This window comes from Rhyacophila brunnea, unplaced genomic scaffold, assembly GCF_057557595.1.
Source record: "Rhyacophila brunnea isolate RB1 unplaced genomic scaffold, BYU_Rbru_1.0 scaffold_2, whole genome shotgun sequence".
Lineage (NCBI taxonomy): Eukaryota > Metazoa > Arthropoda > Insecta > Trichoptera > Rhyacophilidae > Rhyacophila > Rhyacophila brunnea.
Window position 1 is genome coordinate 6,218,821 of NW_028232859.1, and position 22,378 is coordinate 6,241,198.

Below are 22,378 nucleotides of genomic sequence, written 5' to 3' on the forward strand. Positions count from 1 at the left end.
ATCGCACAGGTGCAGCGGTAAATATAGTCACAAAAGTAGCGCGGCAAATGGCGCTTCGGGTATGATGTGTAAGCCCGCGCCCCACAATTTATTATATTTTCTTTGAATTTGGACAACCAGCATTCAGAGAAAAGGCAAAATATGTTCCATATTTAATAATTTTAGCCGTCAGGGTTTAAGTAACCATCAACTGAGGGGTCCAGGGGGGGCGGAGACCCTCCGTCAGGCGTCGAGTTTTTTTTTTTTTTTTTTTTTTTAATATTCCTAGCAAAAAATCTTGAATTCTCGAGATGTTCATTCATAATTTATAATCTTGAGAAATAAGAATATAGCAATTTCCGAATTAAAAAATCTCGACAAACGAGCATCCAAATTCTATTTCTGGAGAATTCTCCACACGATACGCAACCTTTGTGGATGATATTGAGCTATTGGTTATACAGTTATATAAATTAAGAGTGAAACGTCTGTGATCACCAAAATTATTATGGATATCGATAAGTAGCTCTAGTTATGTGCGGGCTAGTTAAATGTCAGTGGAGGTAGGTACCCATTTCATTTTAATCCTTAAACTAATAATGTACATATTATATTCATTTCACATAGGTAAATATATTTTGATTAGGTGTATGTCATTAACATTTTTTAGTTACTGTAAATATTACTTACTTTAGTAATTGGTAGTTTTCCTTTGTATAAATGTACCAGGTAGCCAGAAACAACTCCGATAATATACGGACCAACTCTCACCCATGGAGAATAGTATATTATCTCAAACATGTCATAGAACATGTCTATGCTAAAACAGAAAAATAAAAAAACTCACTTTAGAATGTGTTTATCCACCTATTTACGGTGCTGGTTTATCTCAAAAACATAACCAGTTATAATAGTTGACCAGTATATAGTATAACCCTCCCTTCCCCGGTCACCTTATGCTACAAATGGAAATAAAATTCAATAAATTAAGAAATTAAAAGAGAATAAGATAAAATTTTCATTTCTCCCTTCGTTTACCAATGACTAATAAAATCAAATGGAAATGTTATGTCACAAAATTAATTCTCCAACATAATAATGCATTCCAAGACTCTTTGCCGGAAAAAATGGTCATCCCTTCGGCCAAAATTACTTTTATATGCAAAAATTTTAAGCAATGTCATTTCATTATTTTTGTGTAGTGTTTTCAGATCATGAAAAATTTCCCTTGTCATGGGAAACTTAACAGTTGAAAATAAGGAAAAGGTTGACAAGGAATTCGATCCCGGGACTCCCGAAACATTGATTTTGTTATCAATCACAATCAATTGGTATGTGTAGAAAATCATTATAATATTAATGACGTGTATGCACATGCACATGTCACAGGGAGAATTGCCAAATGCTCATTAATAATAAATAACTATTTATTGCTGCCATTTGCAATTGTAACAACATCAGAAAAATAATAAATCCGTAAAAATTAAAAAGAGCCGTAATATTGAAAAAAAAGTATAATCAACAATAAAAAGTTTTTAACGATGTTTTATAGTAGATAATCACTTATCCACTACTTCCGTAGTTCGACACGTCCAATAATCCGACAAAATCAGAGCCATAGCGAGGGAAGGGGGTTGATAGTGCATCGCGACGACAGCCAAACAACTTAAGCACGGACCTGCGCAAAAGCACACTTACTTTCGTGCGCATATAGTAGGTGCGTCTGCGAGCGTAAACGCTGCGTCTGTGTGTGAAAAGTCTGTTTTACACGATACAATACAGTTTACGATGAATACCCCATCTCGATCGGGGTATTACAAAGAACCTTTACAAAGACAAGCACGAGAAATTATTGTTTTTAATGTGAGTGAATATTTAAAAGTGATGAGAAAACAGTATAATTATAAAATGATTTTCACAGCATGTGTTTTTACAACTTTACCAAAAATACCAATTAAAAGACATTATTTGTAAATCATAAAAAAGGGATTGGGTCATCGATATATTTAATATGTATACTGTTCACTTCTACTTAATAAGTCATAATGACTATTAACTGACTATGGAAACTATGTATGTTCTTGTTATTTAATTAATGAATACCTGCAGCAATATAATCAGTTAATGTGGGTTTATTGATTTATTTCCTTCCAAACAAAACAATTACAAAATATTAATTAACATAACTATCATAATAATAGTAATTAAGAGGTGAAATTATTTAAATTATTTTTTTTATTGTTAATTATCAAAAAATAATTGGACTTCTAAGTGAATTACTGAGAATAGAATTGATATAAATTAAAAACCCAATTTCGCCGGTTTTTCTTCTGAAAAATGACAATAATAAAAGTTTCTACACGCGACTACAGCGACTTCCTGTTATCAACGAGATCTTGTTATGGACAGTAGTTTAATAAATATTCAAATTGAAAGTGACTTTGACGATTTGCTACGTGTAATACGGGCTGTTCCTTTTTTAGTCGCTTCTGTATTGCCCGAAAACAACCGAACATCAAAAAGTTAACGTTTATGTTGTAGGACTATAGCGATAACTCTTTTCGTAATGTTATTATAGCTTCTATCCATAAAACTAGAATGATTTATTAAATGAATTCACACTGCAGAATACACTCTCCCAGGTGAAGGTGAATGGCCAACGGACGGAGGGCTTTGAAGTATCTCGGAGTCTTAAGCAAGGAGACGGATTGGCTCCCATGCTGTTCAACTTCGCCCTCGAATCCGCTATCAGAAAGTCTCAAGTGAACAGGAGCGGCACTATATTAAGCAGACCGAGCCAATTGGTTGGCTACGCAGACGACCTCAACATGATGGGTAGATCCATACAGATTGTGAAGAAAGAATTTGACCACCTCCAAAGGGCCGCACTAGAGATTGGCTTAAGAGTAAATGAAAACAAAACTAAAGTCATGGTACAAAGCCGACAAAATCAGAGTAGGCTGGGCCAAAGTTCCAGTTTTGGAAACCATCAATTTGAGGTTGTCAACCGGTTTACATACCTGGGTTCCAATATAACAAAAGAGAACGAGGAACTGGAAGAAATAAAAGCCCGAATAACCGCTTCAAATAAATCGTACTTCTCATTGCTGCCCATATTCAAATCCAGAAATGTCCACAGAAAAACTAAGACGTGGCTCTATAAAACCGTCATACGCACAGTCGTTGCATACGGGTGCGAGTCATGGACGCTAAATGTGAAAGCAGCTGAAATGGTGGATTGCTTTGAGAGAAAGATCCTTAGGCGGATATACGGACCCATGAATGATGGTGGGGAGTGGAGAATTAGGTACAACACGGAACTATACCGCTTATACCAAGATTCAAAACTCTCCAACTTCATAAAACCCCAGATGCTAAACTGGGCAGGCCATGTCCAGCGCATGCCTGAGTCACGGATACCGAAAAAGATCCTCGAAGGAAACCCAGGAGGGAAAAGGCCAGTGGGAAAGCCACGCACACGATGGGGTGATAATGTTACAAAATATGCCAACCAAATACGTGCGGAGGACCGTTCCGGCTGGAGGACAGCGGTGGAGGAGGCCAGGGCTCGACTTGAGCTGTAGCGCCATCGAAGAAGAAGAAGTTTAATAATTATTCAAATTGAAAGTGACTTTGACGATTTGCTACGTGTAATACGGGCTGTTACTTTCTTAGTCGCTTCCGTATTGCCCGAAAACAACCGAACATCAAAAAGTTAAGGTTTATGTTGTAGGACTATAGCGATAACTCTTTTTTTAATGTTATTATTGCTTCTATCCATAAAACTAGACTGATTTATTAAATGAACCCGTAAAACATATATATCGCACCCCCAGTAAAATACTGTAGTAAGTCAAAAATTGGCATTTTGCAGGAGAGCCATTTGAAGTTTCGAATATTCTTTGTAAATACAGGAAAAGTCTGAATGTAAAAATTATTGCTCATTTTTATGGAAAAACATGATCTATTTTCAACTGTATTCATCATTTTTCTCTAAAACATATACAAACGGAAATATTTGAATATTTCTGAGTTACAACTGTATTTTATTAGGATATTTGACAATTTCATGGTAAAATTTGAATCAACTCAATACTTTCTATGTAAATTTCCCTACCATCACTCTAATAATTTCAACTAATTTGTTGGGCACTGTAAAGGAAGGTTTTCAAAATATTAAGTTATGGTACAATCTTTAAAGATTTATTGAAAAAAAAAGAAAAATACAATTATTAGTTCAAAACAACAAAAAAATACTAAATTATTTAATTTAATGGGAAAATAAATTTTTTACATACGATTTTTAATTTTTAAACATCACTTGGAAGAGAAGCAAAAAATCATAATAAAATTCACGATGTTTAACGGTGCAGAGGAAAGCTAATCCTTCTTTTTAATTGTCGTTATTTTTGGCCACTCTTGATATGCTTTGGATATATTGAGACCATCCATTGGTAACGGTTTGCCTATTTGCTGTTGTCGAACATTCAATTTCCTACATTCTTCATGATAACTGGTTTAAAAAAAATAATGTATGGATAGTCTCTGTCTACTTTTATAACTTTAATCTTCTGCCACAAAACTTTTTCTCCATTTTCATCCGTGTTGTAATTTTTACCGATTTCATCTGCTAGTTTTTTCATCTTGAGAAAATTATTTGTCGTCATGGATTTAACTATGTATGGTTGTCCTGTTTTCTTACTTGTTTGTACAATGGTAATCATTTGGCTGGGCACAAATATTGGTCCACTTTTTAGAGCCCTGGTCTTCTGCTGCTCAATTGTAGAATGGACAATATCGCCTTCATTTTGTTTATGCCCGGTGACCAAAAACTTATGAGAGATCGTTGTATTTTTTTGTGAATTCCCGGTGGCATATAAATACATTGCAGCAATGTATTTATTTTTATTCTGCCCGGCACAATTGTCACTGTAAAAAATAAAATGCTCATTGTGGTGATATTTTTTACATGCATTGTAATCGAGTACACAGCTACCAATTTTATTGGATCCTCATGCAGCTTGACTCTCGTCCCACATGTATCAGTTTGCAATATTTTCAGTGATATTATAGACTGTACGATTGTACATTGCCAAACTTTCGTTTATAATAGAAAGTTGACACATTTCCGCAAGGAAGCGGTAAAACAGCCTGCAAATCATATACAGCTACATTAATGACGCTATTTTGGCCATTAGTTCGGGACTCTGCTACGTCTTTGATCTTTTCATCCCTTGCCTCTTTTTTTCCAGGTTGATGTGTCTCATATTTTTCTTGAAGTTGTTTTTTTTCATCTGGTGGTGAAGAATTATTGTATAGGTCGCATTCAACGCACAAATCTTTTTTAGGCTTAAAGAAGCCAATATTAAATTCGTCATTAAATATAGATGCGTATAATAGTGTTCTTTTCCAAATGGCATATTGCTGTCAGCTTGTTGTTTTTTGTATAACCGATACATTTCAGCAATTGTTAATTTACCATCTAAATACAATTTGGACGTCTGTGCACGCAAATAATGTTACTCGATCACTTATATCATTTTTTTAAACATCACTAATTTTTTTGTGATTTTTGTGATCTCTTTGTTCTGGAATTGGCGTTCTGGAAAGAAGATCTCTTGTTTTCCATGCAGTGGAGCAGTACCTTTCACTCACCCCAAATCTGTTGATAAAATATTTTTTGCATACTTCTTGTATTTTACTTCCATTTAATTGTTGATAACAAAAATTGTTACCTCTGCTGCTTCCAGTTTTTTTTGTTTGAATACTTTGGAACAATAATATCCATGCAATTAGTGAGAAAATTACGCTGTATCTCAAGATTTTCCTGTAGTAACAGAGTTACAACAGTATTTTTGTGAAAAGTATTGTTTTAGTTTTTTAGAAAGCTTCTTGTAAAATACTGTCGTAACTTAGTTACAACACTATTTTATTATCTATTCAACAGTTTTCGGAAAGTAATGTACTGTATTAAGTGCTTTCTCTCCGACACTATTTGAGTTTGAGATACGATAGTATTTTATTAAAATAGCAAAAAAAAATACGAATCCAACCACATCCATAACTCGAAAACGCCCATTTCAGACTTACGACAGTATTTTACTGGGGGTGCGATATATTATATATTGGCATAAATTAACATACCTACTTAGGTACATATTTTCATGATTTATATATTTTAGTTTTTCAAACCTTCTAGTAATCTGACATGTCCATCAAACAAGCAGGTTTTATACAGTGCGGGTAAGTGAGATTCTACTGTATAAACAGCAAATAATCCATATATTATTAACAATTTATCTAATATAATATATCTGTTTCACATTTTATCGACAATATTTTCATATTTTTACTTCAGAATCCAGATTTGTCCATGTAGTTTTAAACATTTAAACGAATCATACGCAAGAAACCCGAGAATTTGAGAAAATAAATAGTTACCGGCTAAAAATAACAAAAAAGAAATTGAAAAGGAGGAAAAAGGCTACAGAACGGAACCGAAATTTATAAAAATCACCGGTTTAATACTTTTGCGATGAAAAACTAAAAAACAACCTCTCGACTGAACCAGACAGGAAATCCTTTTGTTGCAAGAAAAGTTTAAGATTCGGCGATAAAAATTTCCTGTAAAAAAGGTCTCAAATTTGATCGCAAACGGATTCGAACGGAAGAAAATTTATGCCGGAGAGACCAATCTTGAATTTTCAAGAACAAAGAGTATCGAATTCAAGAATTCTCGAATCTTGGACTATGTATAATAATATGTTGGTAAGAGTAGATACACTACACACATACTTTTGTAAATATATAAAAAAAAATAATGAAGCTTACAATGGCTTGAAGTCTGTAGAGTATACAACATAGGATATGTACAAAGATGATGCTGTAAAAATGCCTCCGAGAATGCCAGCAGTTAATTTGAAGCGACTGAAAGAAAAAAATAATCTTTATAATGACGTTCCAATAATATTTAAAATCCCGCCCCTCTTATATCATATCATAGATAATCTTTCTGGTGAAACAAAACTCTATTACCAGTCTCTTTTGTCTATTGTTTAGTTTCCGAGTTTAGGCGCCGCAATTTTTTAAAGCATTTTAGTCGGTCTTTCTGGCGACCAGATCCAACAGCTCGATGGGCCCTGCAGCTGGCTAGACTGACTTGAGCATCTCTTCTCTTTTGGATCATATTCTCGGATATTCCCAGATGATGTGGTTTGTTTCCTGTCGTTCTCCGCCACATGGGCTGGTCGGGTGACAAGTCCAAAGTCAAAGAGCGAATACAATTCACCGTGCCCAGTCGGTGTTTCAGTGGTAGAATGCTCGCCTGCCATGAATATACTGCCACGCATAGTGTCAGTGGAACATATTTGATAGAAAAAAATATTTGCATGTCACGTGTAATAAATTTCTTTCGACATGGGGTATAATAGCAAAATGTCGCATCGTCAGGTGTGCAGAAGCTACTTTTTCGAAACGATTTCCAATGTACGACCGAACCCACAGTCACTCGGCACCAACGCCCTGCTTCATTATGTGCGTAGCATTATAATTATTATATTTGTGCATAGCACGATTTTTATTACATTGCTTATAACAATAAAAGTAAATTTTATTTACGAGTATATAAGCATTTATTTAGGATAATATTATTAATTGTCAAATAATCATACTCACGATGTTGATAAAAGAAGAAGAGCTGTGAAGAGTACAAAATATTGCATATCACTGCTTAGATACCAACTCCAGAGCATACATATTTCTTTTTTTGTAAACAAATTATTAATATACAGTAAATTTCTCCACCAGTAGTTAGCACAATTTACATCATGTTTTTCTTCTGACCAAAAAGCTGTCTCTCGATATCTCCATGTAGAATTTATGTATGCTATACATATTGCCGTCACATAAGCTGGGGTTAATCTGAAAGAGACAATCTTTCATAGTAGCGGATTCAACATAATATGACGACGTTGAAACAGTCTCAGATATGAAGACAATAATTGAAAGTTTGGCCATCATATTATATATTATATGTTATGGGGTTCCAATTGCAAAAGGTTGAGTTTCGAAATAGTTTTCAGTAGCAACAAAAATACATATTATCTCAACTGAAAAGCAATCAAATCATAATAAATACAACATTAATTTAAAAAAAATAAAGAATATATTTCGTACCTCAGGTATCTTTTAGTTGTCCGTCTTAAAAGTGATATTAAATTATTAATTATAGATGTTTCGACCAATCCAGAGTTTGATTTTTTGTTGATATTCTTCAAAAATGAATGAGATAGTAAAAATCCACTGTAAACAAAGATTTCAAGTTATACACATTTATATTTTTATAAAAATCGATGTTTTTTAAAATTAACATAAAAAATATTAAAACTATGAATAAATCAAAAATCTCTCCGAAGACCATGAAAATATATGTCATAATAAGATGGGGACATAAACAAAATTCACATTTTATAACATTTTTCTTAAATTGTAGGTTTATCTTTGACTTAAAATGAAAAAAAAACTTTTTAATGTTTTCAGATACATATTTATTAATTAATTAATACAGTTGAAATTGTAAATTATCAAAAAAAAATCTCAAATTGCAAGCTTCGTATTTTTCTGCAAGGTGCCTCTGGTAGGTAGAAGCCTCCCCCTTAAGGGGGGACATGCTCGTCGAAGGTCAAAATTGAGTTTTTATTGTATTTTCAAACCATGATCCTGGACACTCCTTAAACGTTGTAGATAATCTATTTATATAATTTTGAAGCCTTATTATCCTTATTAGTTATTTTAAATATTTAATGACTGCATAAAGTATTTTTGTTACATAAAATAGTATTCTTTTAAACCTCTCGCTCTAATGATTTAGAATATAGTCATATTTCGGTACATAACTGTGCAGTGGTGTTAAGATTTTTTACGTTTATTAATTTTTAAACGCATTTATAAAACCATTAGTATAATTCATTACGAGATAATTTTTGTAAAATATTCACGATAAAAAATTATATTGATAATCTCTGTGATCCCAAATTTGACAAGAATTAGGCATTTTATTATTCAAAAAATCGGCAAGATTAACACATTTGAAGATAATTCTAAAGATATATATTATAAGCTATGTCTTTGACCATTCAAGTGTGATAAACATCTTATGAATAATGATTGCTTTATAATAATTATTGACCTAAGAATAAGGTAGTGTTTTTTTGAAATACGCCATTTCTTTTGTCATTCCCTAGTGGTTAAGCTACAACATACGGCCATAGCCATAAATTGACAAACTATAATTAAAGTAGGGAGTAAAATTATGTTAACCCGCGTGTTTGAACATGTACCTAACCGAACTATTTTTTTATTTTTTTTTAAACGGTACATGTTCAAACACGCGCGTCAATATCATTTTACTCCCTACTCTAATTATAGTTTGTCAATTTATGGCTACGGCCGTATGTTGTAGCTTAACCACTGAGGAATGACAAAAGAAATGGCGTATTTAAAAAAAACACTACCTTATTCTTAGGTAAATATTTATTATAAAGCAATCATTATTCATAAGATGTTTATCATACTTAAATGGTCAAAGACATAGCTTATAATAAGTATCTTTAGAATCATCTTCAAATGTGTTAATCTTGCCGATTTTTTGAATAATAAAATGCCTAATTCTTGTCAAATTTGGGATCACAGAGATTATCAATATAATTTTTTATCGTGAATATTTTACAAAAATTATCTCGTAATAAATTATACTAATGGTTTCATAAATGCGTTTAAAAATTAATAAACGTAACAAATTTTAACACCACTGCACAGTTATGTACCGAAATATGACTATATTCTAAAACATTAGAGCGAGAGGTTTAAAAGAATACTATTTTATGTAACAAAAATACTTTATGCAGTCATCAAATGTTTAAAATAACTATAAAGGATAATAAGGCTTCAAAATTATATAAATAGATTATCTATAACGTTTAAGGAGTGTCCAGGATCATGGTTTGAAAGTACAATAAAAACTCAATTTTGACCTACGACGAGCACGTGGGCCGTTAAGAAATATGTATCTGAAAATATTAAAAAGAAAAATATTTCTTATTTTAAGTCAAAGATAAGCTTAGAATTATTGTAAAAAAAATATTATAAAATGTGAATTTTTCAAAGGACCCCATCTTATTATTACATATATTTTGTTGTCATATTTATTATTAACGTTTAGTTCATTAAGTTTTCTATGCTGTACTTAAGAGATTTTTGACTAATTCATAGTTTTATTAATGTTTATATTTATTTTTAAAAAAACATCGATTTTTATGAAAACACAACTTTCTAATGCCTGGGTATTATCATTAAAATAACTTTAATATCATCTCGCTAAATCCAAGGAATCGAGGTTGAGTATATTCTCTAGTAGGTACTCTCTGTAGCAATACACAAATACTGAGATGTAATGGATATACTTTAAATTATTATTATAATAAACCAATAAATGTATTACTCACCTCATAGTGAAAAATGTATCTACGCAAAAATGTGAGTTGGTGAACGATTGCACCATTGCAGTATCTGCTATATAATACATGCCGACTCTGTTATCAACTTGATCAGTCATAAACAGTATACCGTGAGTCACTAAAATAGAAGTAGTCGTAAAAAACCTGAAAACAAATATTTTTTTCGTATTAAACGACCATCAACTCTTGGATAGCAGCCGATGTTTGACACTGCCGCATCAACACTCGACGGTTAACTTATACGCATGTCGCTCAGCAGCTAAAAGCGGCTTTTCGAAACTGCCAGATTAAAATTTTAATCATATAAATCGAGTAATGCCATTAATTTTTACAAACATTCCCTTTAATAATAAAAATTTCAATAAGTTCCGTTTTAATCTGAATTAGGGGCCCACTTGCAGAAATAATTTATAAATTAAAACAAAGTCATCTTGATGTTTGATGTTTATATAGGTACATATTTTTATTTATATTGGTACCACAAATAAGATAATATTTAAAAATAAAATTAGTTACTTGATGGAAATTGAATTTAAATTCTACTTGATTGAGTTTTGTACTATTCCATTTGAGTCAGTTTTTGTAACCGAGGTTTCGCCATTCGGTATCTTCATGCACATCTGCTTTTTTTCGCCTCACTATAACTTTAAGGGGGGACATGCTCTGCGTAAGTCAAAATGGAGCCTTTGTTCTATTTTCAAAGCATGATCCTGGACATACCTTAAACGTTGTAGATAATCTATTTATATAATTTTGAAGCCATATTATCCTTTATATTTATTTTAAACATTTTATGACTGCATAAAGTATTTTTGTTATATAAAATAGTATTCTTTTAAACCTCTCGCTCTAATGTTTTAGAATATAGTCATATTTCAGTACATAAATGTGCAGTGGTGTTAAGATTTTTTACATTTATTAATTTTTAAACGCATTTATAAAACTATCAGTATAATTTATATCGACATTATTACAGTGAAATATTTACGATAAAAAAATATATTGATAATCTCTAAGATCCCAAATTTGACAAGAATTAGGCATTTTATTATTCAAAAAATGGGCAAGATTATAACACATTTGAAGATAATTCTAAAAATACTAATTATACCGTTTTAAAAAAATCGGTTAGATACATGTTAAAATATGCGCGCTAACATCATTTTACTGCCTACTTCAATTATAGTCTATCAATTTATGGCTACGGCCGTATGTTGTAGCTTAACCACTGGGGAATGCCAAAAGAAATGGCGTATTTAAAAAAAAACAACACCTTATTCTTAGGTCAATAATTATTATAAAGCAATCATTATTCGTAGAATGTTTATCACGCTTGAATGGTCAAAAACATGGCTTATAATTAGTATCTTTATAATTATCTTCAAATGTGTTAATCTTGCCCATTTTTTGAATAATAAAATGCCTAATTCTTGTCAAATTTGGGATGACAGAGATTATCAATATATTTCTTTATCGTAAATATTTCACTATAATAATGTCAATATAAATTATACTGATGGTTTTATAAATGCGTTTAAAATTAATAAATGTAAAAAATCTTAACACCACTGCACATTTATGTACTGAAGTATGACTATATTCTAAAACATTAGAGCGAAAGGTTTAAAAGAATACTATTTTATGTAACAAAAATACTTTATACAGTCATCAAATCTGTAAAATAAATATAAAAGATAATAAGGCTTCAAAATTATACAAATAGATTATCTACAACGTTTAAGGTATGTCCAGGATCATGCTTTGAAAATAGAACAACAGCTCCATTTTGACCCACGCTGAGCACGTCCGCCCTTAAGGAAAACAACAATTGTGACAATATAATAATATATTATTATGTCAAATTAATAATTTATAATCATAACTTACCTCAGTCCATGAATTGGCAATAATGTATTTTCATTCATATCGTTCCAGCAGAGTATTTCTTTTACGTTGTTTGGTATACTAAAACATTGAAGAATGTTCACCCATTTTGGCAGTTCCATAATTTTAATGTATTTTCTGTTAAGTTGTTTTTTTGGTTTCAAATCAGACTGCTCCAGACAATTTTTATTTATATCTAAAAATGCATACAATCAGATATATTAAATACTGTGGATGATTATATTAACTGAATTGACGATTACATTGTAGAACTCCGTTATAATAGTTTTAATTTTAATGATGGATGATTTAATAATATCATTATGAGCCGAAACGATTATACTTTCAAGTATTTAATTGAAAAATTAGAATGCTGTTTAGTATTGTAATATTATGAAATATGCGGAGAATCAATTTCTTCCGCTGATTAGGAAGTATGTAGACGGAGCTAATATGTTTATCGTTTATGGTTGCTATCGATGGCTCTGCTTAGATCGCGGTTGTTGTACCTACCGTCTTGTCTTGCCTTCCAGCACTTCTTGTCTCCTGCTCAAATTATCAAACATTATTGGTAATGCGGTAGGTTTATATAATAAAACTGCATTACCGTAAGTGCTCAGCCGTAGTGGTTTGGCGGGCGCGGCGCGGTGGCGTCGTGCGAAACTCAAACGTATAACCGTGTGTGAATTGTTCGTAGACAATGTCTTTTTTGGTGCATAATACACACAGTTATACGTTTGAGTTTCGCAAGACGCCGCCGCGCCGCGCCCGCCAAACCACTACGGCCGAGTACTTGAATTATTGATAGTTTCAGCAAGAAACAAAAAAAAACACTAAGTAAAGGACGCGCGATCTGAACACAATCAATGATAGTAACCATAGATAATAAACACAGTTTGCAACATTGACTACTACTTTCGCACGGGAAAAAATTGTGTCGATGGGTAATCGGTTTTAGTAGGTATGGACAGTCTGGTAGAGACCCACATAGATCTGCCGGCAAACAAATAACAATGTATTAAAAACTATTTTAAAGTTGTGATAAAACATACCACAAATATTTCCGCCGCGGATAGACAACACGTGCAAAAGCACTGTGAATCAAACTATGGTGAACATTCTTGCTGATTATTTTACTCATTCATCGGAAAGTGATTCATGGTGTTGTTTTGAGTAAAGCGCGAAAAATTCTACATTTTAGATTGTTCCAACTATATTTTATTTAATATCAATATTTTATGGTGCAGGACCAATTTTATTGTATTTAGTTTCAAGCAATAAAAATGTACCTACATGCATTTGTATAACGGAAAAAGTTTACAAAAAAATGAATGCTTTGTTTGCGGGAATGCATAGGTCGGTTGGTACTAGACTTCATGAGTCAAGAATGAGTTAATAATACAAGTATGCTCGAGAAATCGATGATTGATTACAATGCATTTGTATGGTGATTATATTGAATAAAGCTTTCCCATGTCACATGTATGTTGATAAAAATAGAGTGATAAAAATAGTTGATGAAAATAGAGTGATAATAATTTTATTAGTTTGGTTAATATCATATATACTGCTGCGCAAGGCCGTAAGAGACTTTTGCTGAAAATTATTTATCAGTAATCCCAAACCAGACTCCGTCAAAAAATAGAATGTATTTGAAACTTTTTTGATAATTATTTTTAAACAATGACGGATTTCGAGGTTTTAAATTTCTTAGATGTCGCGTAATAGTCATTAGATATGTACATTGAAAAAAAATGCGCTGGATAGATACAGATGCTGGATACCTATAAACCCACATAGGGTCATAGGGTCGGGAAGAAGAACAAGTAAAAGATGAAGGTGTAGTTAATGATAATTTAATAACTCTACTGACTGTAGAGTCCGTATTCTTTATGCTGGCGGTCACGTCACGTCGGCGTCGCTCGCGGACGAAAATCATTGTATCATCGCGTTCGTCTGTTGCAAGTTTTCAATGGGAGGGAACGAGAGGGAATACAGTGTTAAGATGCTGAATCGGAGGAAAAGCCGCACGCCAGTATAAAGAATACGGACCCTAGTTAAGTTATTCTCACCCTTAAGGGAGGAAAATTTACAAAGAAGAAATATTACAACTCTGTCGGTACAGATATTATATTCTATAGATCAGAGTAAAAATATATTTTTGTATTAATTATACTCTTTAGATATGCGCTTAATTCAATTTACATATATTATAACTACAGATTGTAAGGGGTGCCATATTTTTTGTTCAGGGCTACACTGATTACTGCGGTATATGGGTATACTTTTATATTTCATCTATCTGGAGGTACACGATGGCCGCGCGGCTTAAGCTCCGGACAGTCGTGGATCTCAGGTTTAAATCCTGGGTCTGACAAGTACACATATTGTTTTTCAATTTAAGTATGGACCTAATAGGTCGAGCAAGTGGCTGACATCCATTTTTCGTAAAAATAAAATCTCTTGATACAAACCTCCGCTGTGTGGAGGCCCATATCATCTTATTAGGATCGGACATGGTACCTTAATATGACGTGTCAGTATATGTAAACATGACATGTATCCCTGATATTGCCAAGCAAAATATAATGGGCATGGGTTGTTCCATGACAAAGTCACTTCTTTTTTGGTCAGTAGTTAGTGACAAATATAATATAACGAAACCAATTACAGTCTTATTTCAAATTGCTCTCATGCAACGTTGCAAATTGTCGCTTACGCTCTTTTTGCCTAGCATGTCGATTTGTAATTAACTTACCTCCGAACATATTATTATCGGAAGAAATTCCCCCATTTTGTGTCTTTGACACAGCCTGGTAGATTAATAAATCGTAGACTGTGCCAATTAAGCACATAACTAATAAAGCTCCAACGAGACCACTGAAAAGCAACAAAAGGGTTTCAAAATTTGTATAAGTTCAAACAATTCTTATGTACCTTGTAATATTGTACAACATATTAACTGTTCAGATTTTTTTCATAATTTTCAGCTGCGGTATTTAGTTAGTACCAGTGAACCACCATCTTAAGGGATCTCAAATGATTAGTTATGTGCTTCTCAAACGTTTTCATACCACGGCCACCGAAATCAGAAAAAATAAATCCAAGGCTCTCCTACCCAACAATTTTAGTGTTTAGTGACCAATAGTACTTTATTTAATATTAATTATTATTATGGGTACATTTTTATTAACAATAATAGAACATTTCTTTTACTTGCTTGTAAAGCAAAAATTTAAAAAAAAAATTAACTTCAAATTTATTATAGCTATAACCACTGGCGAACGGTGAAAATAAGCTGATCTAAATAATAATATAATAAAGCTAAATAATAAGATCCGCCATTAATACTCCACACTAAACTTTGTCAGTCATATGTATTTGTTTTCATTGAAATAAGACTACAATTTACAGACGATGTTGGTTAGTTTTTAAAATTCAATTAAACCATGTGAAAACCAAGCCATAATAGATAATAGTCAAAAATAATCGTCTATCTATAAAATATCTAAAATTATGCAAATAAATCATACATGACTTCGAATATTTTATAGGTAGAATACTATTTTTATCTATTATAGTTTGGCTTAGACAGGACTTAATGAATTAAAAAAAAAATGAACCAACAATATGACGTGAAATAATATGTACTCTCAATTCAACAAAAAAACAAATAAACATTAATGAAAAAGTGTGCACAGTTTTGTCATATCGCCAAAAATATACCAAAACTATTATGGTTTGGTTTAGGCAGGGTTTAATTTTTTTTTTAAATTAACCAATAACAACTGTAAATTATTGTAGTCTTAGTTCAATAAAAACAAATATGTATGACTAACAAAGTTTAATGTGTACTATTTTTGATGGATCTTAACAGCCTACCCCCACCCTTCGCTACTAGCTACAGCCTACAAAAATTATTTAATGAGAAAAGGGTGATTGCAGATTTTTATATAATAAATCAATATCCGGTACAGTCTTTGAAATGCTAATTCGCAGGGCTTGCTCCAAAGTCTCCGTTGAAAGACACGATCTGTGTTTATTTTTTATTACCAGTAATGATGAAAATGCTGTTTTGCATAGGTATGTTGTCGCAAAAGGAATAATGACTAACAATACTGCTTTGCAATTGACGGACATTCTTGCTCTCGCCTTATCCAAAATTCTGCAAGACTTCTTACATAAATTCGACTTCAAGGGAATTATCTGATTCGAAAATGTGATCAAGTATAACACTTGTTTGAAGTCGAGAGCGATATTTCATTGGTGGTAAGACACTCTCATCCAAGCATGAAAACAAGTCAGTGCATCTTTGATTAGTACCTTTTGACCACGAAAAAAGTATTTTTAGAAAGCTTGAAGTTTGATATTCAGAATTAAAATGTTGATATCTTTTCTCTGAAGAGAAAAATTCAATTCATTTACTAATCCGCCAAATAGAAGCAAAACACATCAATTATTCATCACTAAAGTAGGAAGAAAGATCTGATTTTTTGTCATAAAGAAAGAGGTGAAGTTCATTACTAAGTTCTACAATTTTTATCTACATCGGATAAAGTATTATGATCGTATAAAAAATCGACCTCGAGATTTTGACAGATTTGTATCAGGATATCGTCCAGTGATCACGTTATGAGTTTTGTTTTTTGAAATACTGAAATATTTTGCGGCTCCCTGGGAGGCCACGCTCCCCAGTTTGAGAAGTACTGGCTTAGGGCTACAACCAATGAGTATACTATTTGAATATTTGCAAAACTCATTCATCAAGGGCAAATTTACCAGTACCCTGTGCGTGCAAACCAGAGCTGTCAAAGACCCCCAAATTAAAAACAAAACAAAAGAAATTAAGTATACAAAAATTGTTCCAAGATTATTTTAATTTCTGTAAATCAGTGATGAGGAACTTTTCTTTTGACAGGCCCCAATTAAATACCAAAACATTAGATACGTATATTTTTCCACTTAATTATTATACAAACCAATTAATTTACAATAAAATATAATTCAGTTTTCAACATTTTTCGCCTCGCTAGGCCGCAGAAAATCATCAGGGGACATAACTCTATGTATATAAAACACACAAAACAGATTAATAAATATAATTCCGATAGGCTATATCCCAATACACTACATTTCGACGCTGGGTTTTGAATGTGTGAGTGTCCTACGAAAATGAACCACGCATTATATACGTGTAATAAATAGTGTGTGTTGCAACCTTCAAGTCGGTGCATAAACCGAGAGCAGTTGTCAGTATTCGACGTATGACGTATTCTTGACACGAGTTCAAGTTTATCCTGTATTCTTCCATATTCGATATCGGTTACCTACTTCTCCACACCCGTTAGTTATTTCAGTTTCTATTAGTTCTGAGTTCCCTGATAAAACAAGATCAATTTATGTAAAGCCAGTCATCTATCTGAACCTAATATCGCTTGTGATGTACAATAATATGACCAGTGGTAGTAAATATACGGGTACTGCGTTTTTTTAGATATAAGATGAACAAAATAATATTGTCAATTTTACTGCTCTAGCACCAAAGAGAGTAAAATCAGGCATATCGACATTTTTTTTTTGTTTGCCTACCACCTAATTTTAATATATTGATTTCTAGAAGTCATTAACCTCTTTTAATATGCTTTTGGAAGATGTAGAACATATTAGATTATTATGTGTTAAAATAAAAATAGAATATATAGTTAAGTATTTTTTTGTTACATTTTAAAGATATGTGGGCATACCGGTTTTTTGAAATACACGTTTCAAGTCGTCTTATGAGTATAATAGTTCGCGAATAAGAATTCTGATAGTATTTCCAAATCGTGTGTATACATACTGATGACTGATGAGTATGTATGTGTCAATACAGTCAAGCTGTAAAACACGGTGACGGTTACATGTCATCTAATAAACATGTAATATGTGAAAACTCACCCAGAAATCATAAATCCCGTTGTATTCAACCAGGAATAATCGACGAAGACTTTTTTAACTCCTTCCAATTGAAACGACATTTTATAGAGCAATTGGTGGTAGAGGACACCAGAATCGAAGTACTCTTGGAGAAGACTTCTCACTTCTGATTCTTGACAAGAACTTGGAATGCATAATCCGAGAGTAATCAAAACCTGCATGATATAATTTACAATTATTAGAGTACAATTTGCGCTCCAAAAACTATTCTTACTACTTAATGTTTTCAATATTGTATTATTTCATCACAATTTTATTAGTTTAATAAAATTATAACACCGTGTATCTTTTTATTGCTTCCATTGTCCGATTCGACACGCGAACACTAAATTTTATAGGGGAGGGATTCGAACCCCCGATTACCAGCTTCAGAAGTGGCCATTTACCACTCCATCACAGCGGATGCAGTTTTTTTTATTACACCAAATATAATTTAAAACTGATCTTGAAACTAAGCCCCCCCCACCCCCCAATCACTGTTTACACTCGTAAACTGAAAGAGGAAATGCTCATTTTAAGATCAGTCTTGAATTATGATTGGTGTAATATAAATTCAATTTTTAAAACGTAACATTATTTATTCTAAACAGATAACGTGTAAAAGCATCTTTATTTAAATTTGAAAGTTTGTAGCCTTTTCTGGGCGAATTAAATCCTAAAATATATCTATCAATAGAAATTCAGGAAATAAAAATTTTAGTTGCCACGTCGACGCCAAAATTTTAAATATTTTTTTTTTCAGAATTGAAATATTGAAACAGTCTTACTTCATTTCTCCAATGGATGAACACCTGCATTGTGGAATTATGGTTGAAATATGCAGCGTAGTAATCCACTGGAAATGGGGGGATGGCGTCAGGTGTCTCCATGGTGACAGGTCCAGCGAGAGCACTAACACCGACCTGTTTAGTCGAAACAGAGGCGACGCATTGTTTCTTGGACCCCATCCAGTAAGTATTGCCCCAATACAAGCCTGGAGTTGGTAATCCAGACGCGTCCATCACTAAAAAAGTATTTTTCGTGAATTCTAAATTGCCACACATCGAATTCTAAATATGTACACTGTCATTAGTGAAATTTAAAGGTTTCAGGGTTTCGTTTTTTGACATATCCATAATGGATACACGTAATATCGATCAGAAAGTTAGTTTCCCACCGTTTTGATGTTACCAAAATGATACAATACATTTTTTTAATACAATAATAATGTAGGTTTTGATACGTGTGAAAACGAATCATCTCGAAACCATCAATCTTTTGCAAATTATTAACTTTAAAGTTTTTTGATTCTTTAGAGTTTATGTAGGTATATCTGTATAGTATTTAAATGTTTAATCGAAAAAGAAATAACAAGAAATCAGTGCATAGTACTTTAAAAAAAAAATTGAGTTTCTAGATTAGTTAACATATATGATTTACATATTAATTGTTAAATTCTTTTTATTTAGAAATTGTTACTTTTGAAAACTAATCCTAAAATCCCATAAATCCAATTCTTATAGAAAATACTGATATTTTCAATACCAACAAATACTTACTTTTTATAGCCCATCTATCAAGATCCCGAACTCCTTTCTCCAAAATAGCCAACTGCTTCTCACATGTACTTTTTGGAGTATTCCTATTGGTAGCAGTCAGCGCAAGTCCATAAAAGACAGAATGACTCTCCAGTGTATTTATTGCTTCGGAACTACAGCTGTTCACGCACACAATCACTATAGTAATTCCCGCCACTGCTTTGAATTTCATTTTTTTATAATACTCCATTGTTATTTTATTTATATTTATTATTAATCATGTCATTCTGAGGTGTATTATTATTATTATTATTATCAAACACTGAGGCGAAGCCTAAATCTTAACATAAAAACAAATATTTACAAGATAAAAAGAACTTTTTAAATACCACGTTTTTAAATTTTCTGTTGAATTATATAAACTTGACAATTCTATGTATTACTAAATACTTTTTTTGTACTGTCTATAGTATGTAGTATGTGATCTGTAAAGATTGTATTTTTTTTAATGGTGTTAACTGTCAATTCATGGCGGAAATGCAATGCATTAATAATTAAATAAAACGGAATGTTTATTAAGCAACTAATTCCACTTTTTATTTTTTTATTATTAAACTGGATCGGTTTTGTACGGTTTTAAATGACATTATTTTCGATTTGTTTTTATTATTGTTATTATTATTATGTTCGTTAAAATCGAAAGCGAAAGCTATTTTATATCTAAAATAAATAATTACAAGATAAAAAGAACTTTTTAAATACCACGTTTTTAAATTTTCTGTTGAGTTATATAAACTTGACAATTATATGTATTAATAAATACTTTTTTTGTACTTGATTAGAAATACTGAATAAATATAGAATACTGAAATGTCATTTTGACATTTCATATTGATTTCCATAGTAACGCACGTATATATTAATAATTTAGTTGCTAGTACTGGACACACAAGAAAAAATGTGTACTAGACAAACAAGAATACGAACTAATAAAAACGTGGTAAAAAATGATCGGACATACGCAGGATTGCCAATTATTCCACTTTGGCCAGGATGCCGGTTGCAACTTACCCGGGACGTACAACATTCCGGATTTTTAGAATAACCAACCGAAGGGGGGACATGCTCGTCGAAGGTCAAAATTGAGTTTTTATTGTATTTTCAAACCATGATCCTGGACACTCCTTAAACGTTGTAGATAATCTATTTATATAATTTTGAAGCCTTATTATTCTTTATAGTTATTTTAAACATTTGATGACTGCATGAAGTATTTTTGTTACATAAAATAGTATTCTTTTAAACCTCTCGCTCTAATGTTTTAGAATATAGTCATATTTCGGTACAGAACTGTGCAGCGGTGTTAAGATTTTTTACATTTATTAATTTTTAAACGCATTTATAAAATTATTAGTATAATTTATTACGAGATAATTTTTGTAAAATATTCACGATAAAAAATTATATTGATAATCTCTGTGATCCCAAATTTGACAAGAATTAGGCATTTTATTATTCAAAAAATCGGCAAGATTAACACATTTGAAGATGATTCTAAAGATATTTATTATAAGCTATGTCCTTGACCATTCAAGTGTGATAAAAATCTTATGAATAATGATTGCTTTATAATAATTATTGACCTAAGAAGAAGGTGGTGTTTTTTTGAAATACGCCATTTCTTTTGTCATTCCCTAGTGGTTAAACTACAACATACGGCCGTAGCCATAAATTGACAAACTATAATTAAAGTAGGGAGTAAAATTATGTTAACGCGCGTGTTTGAACATGTACCTAACCGAATTTTTTTTTATTTTTTTTTAAACGGTACATGTTCAAACACGCGCGTCAATATCATTTTACTCCCTACTTCAATTAAAGTTTGTCAATTTATGGCTACGGCCGTATGTTGTAGCTTAACCACTAGGGAATGACAAAAGAAATGGCGTATTTCAAAAAAACACTACCTTATTCTTAGGTCAATAATTATTATAAAGCAATCATTATTCATAAGATGTTTATCACACTTAAATGGTCAAAGACATAGCTTATAATAAATATCTTTAGAATCATCTTGATATGTGTTAATCTTGCCGATTTTTTGAATAATAAAATGCCTAATTCTTGTCAAATTTGGGATCACAGAGATTATCAATATAATTTTTTATCGTGAATATTTTACAAAAATTATCTCGTAATAAATTATGCTAATGGTTTTATAAATGCGTTTAAAAATTAATAAATGTAAAAAATCTTAACACCACTGCACAGTTATGTACCGAAATATGACTATATTCTAAAACATTAGAGCGAGAGGTTTAAAAGAATACTATTTTATGTAACAAAAATACTTCATGCAGTTATCAAATGTTTAAAATAAGTATAAAGAATAATAAGGCTTCAAAATTATATAAATAGATCATCTACAACGTTTAAGGAGTGTCCAGGATCATGGTTTGAATATACAATAAAAACTCAATTTTGACCTTCGACGAGCATGTCCCCCCT

The 22,378-nt window shown here is 31.9% G+C and overlaps 1 protein-coding gene across 6 annotated transcripts in view; it reads right to left on the reverse strand.

Annotated features, from left to right (window-relative positions):
- Positions 1-22,378, reverse strand: part of LOC147071758 (nose resistant to fluoxetine protein 6-like) — a 37,857-nt gene that overhangs the window by 11,222 nt on the left and 4,257 nt on the right. For 3 of the 6 annotated variants that reach the window (XM_085947096.1, XM_085947092.1, XM_085947093.1), the window contains exons 2-11: positions 19,892-20,210; positions 19,121-19,356; positions 18,315-18,508; positions 15,136-15,257; positions 12,381-12,573; positions 10,482-10,637; positions 8,155-8,280; positions 7,654-7,899; positions 6,811-6,906; positions 670-799 (exon numbers count right to left, since the gene is read on the reverse strand). In XM_085947096.1, coding sequence (XP_085803222.1) covers positions 670-799; positions 6,811-6,906; positions 7,654-7,899; positions 8,155-8,280; positions 10,482-10,637; positions 12,381-12,573; positions 15,136-15,257; positions 18,315-18,508; positions 19,121-19,356; positions 19,892-20,120 — 1,728 coding nt within the window. In that variant the 5' untranslated portion in view covers positions 20,121-20,210. Of the gene's footprint in view, positions 1-669; positions 800-6,810; positions 6,907-7,653; positions 7,900-8,154; positions 8,281-10,481; positions 10,638-12,380; positions 12,574-15,135; positions 15,258-18,314; positions 18,509-19,120; positions 19,357-19,891; positions 20,211-20,320; positions 20,356-22,378 lie in introns of those variants that run through there. The other 3 variants (XM_085947095.1, XM_085947097.1, XM_085947094.1) reach the window with 3 other exon arrangements.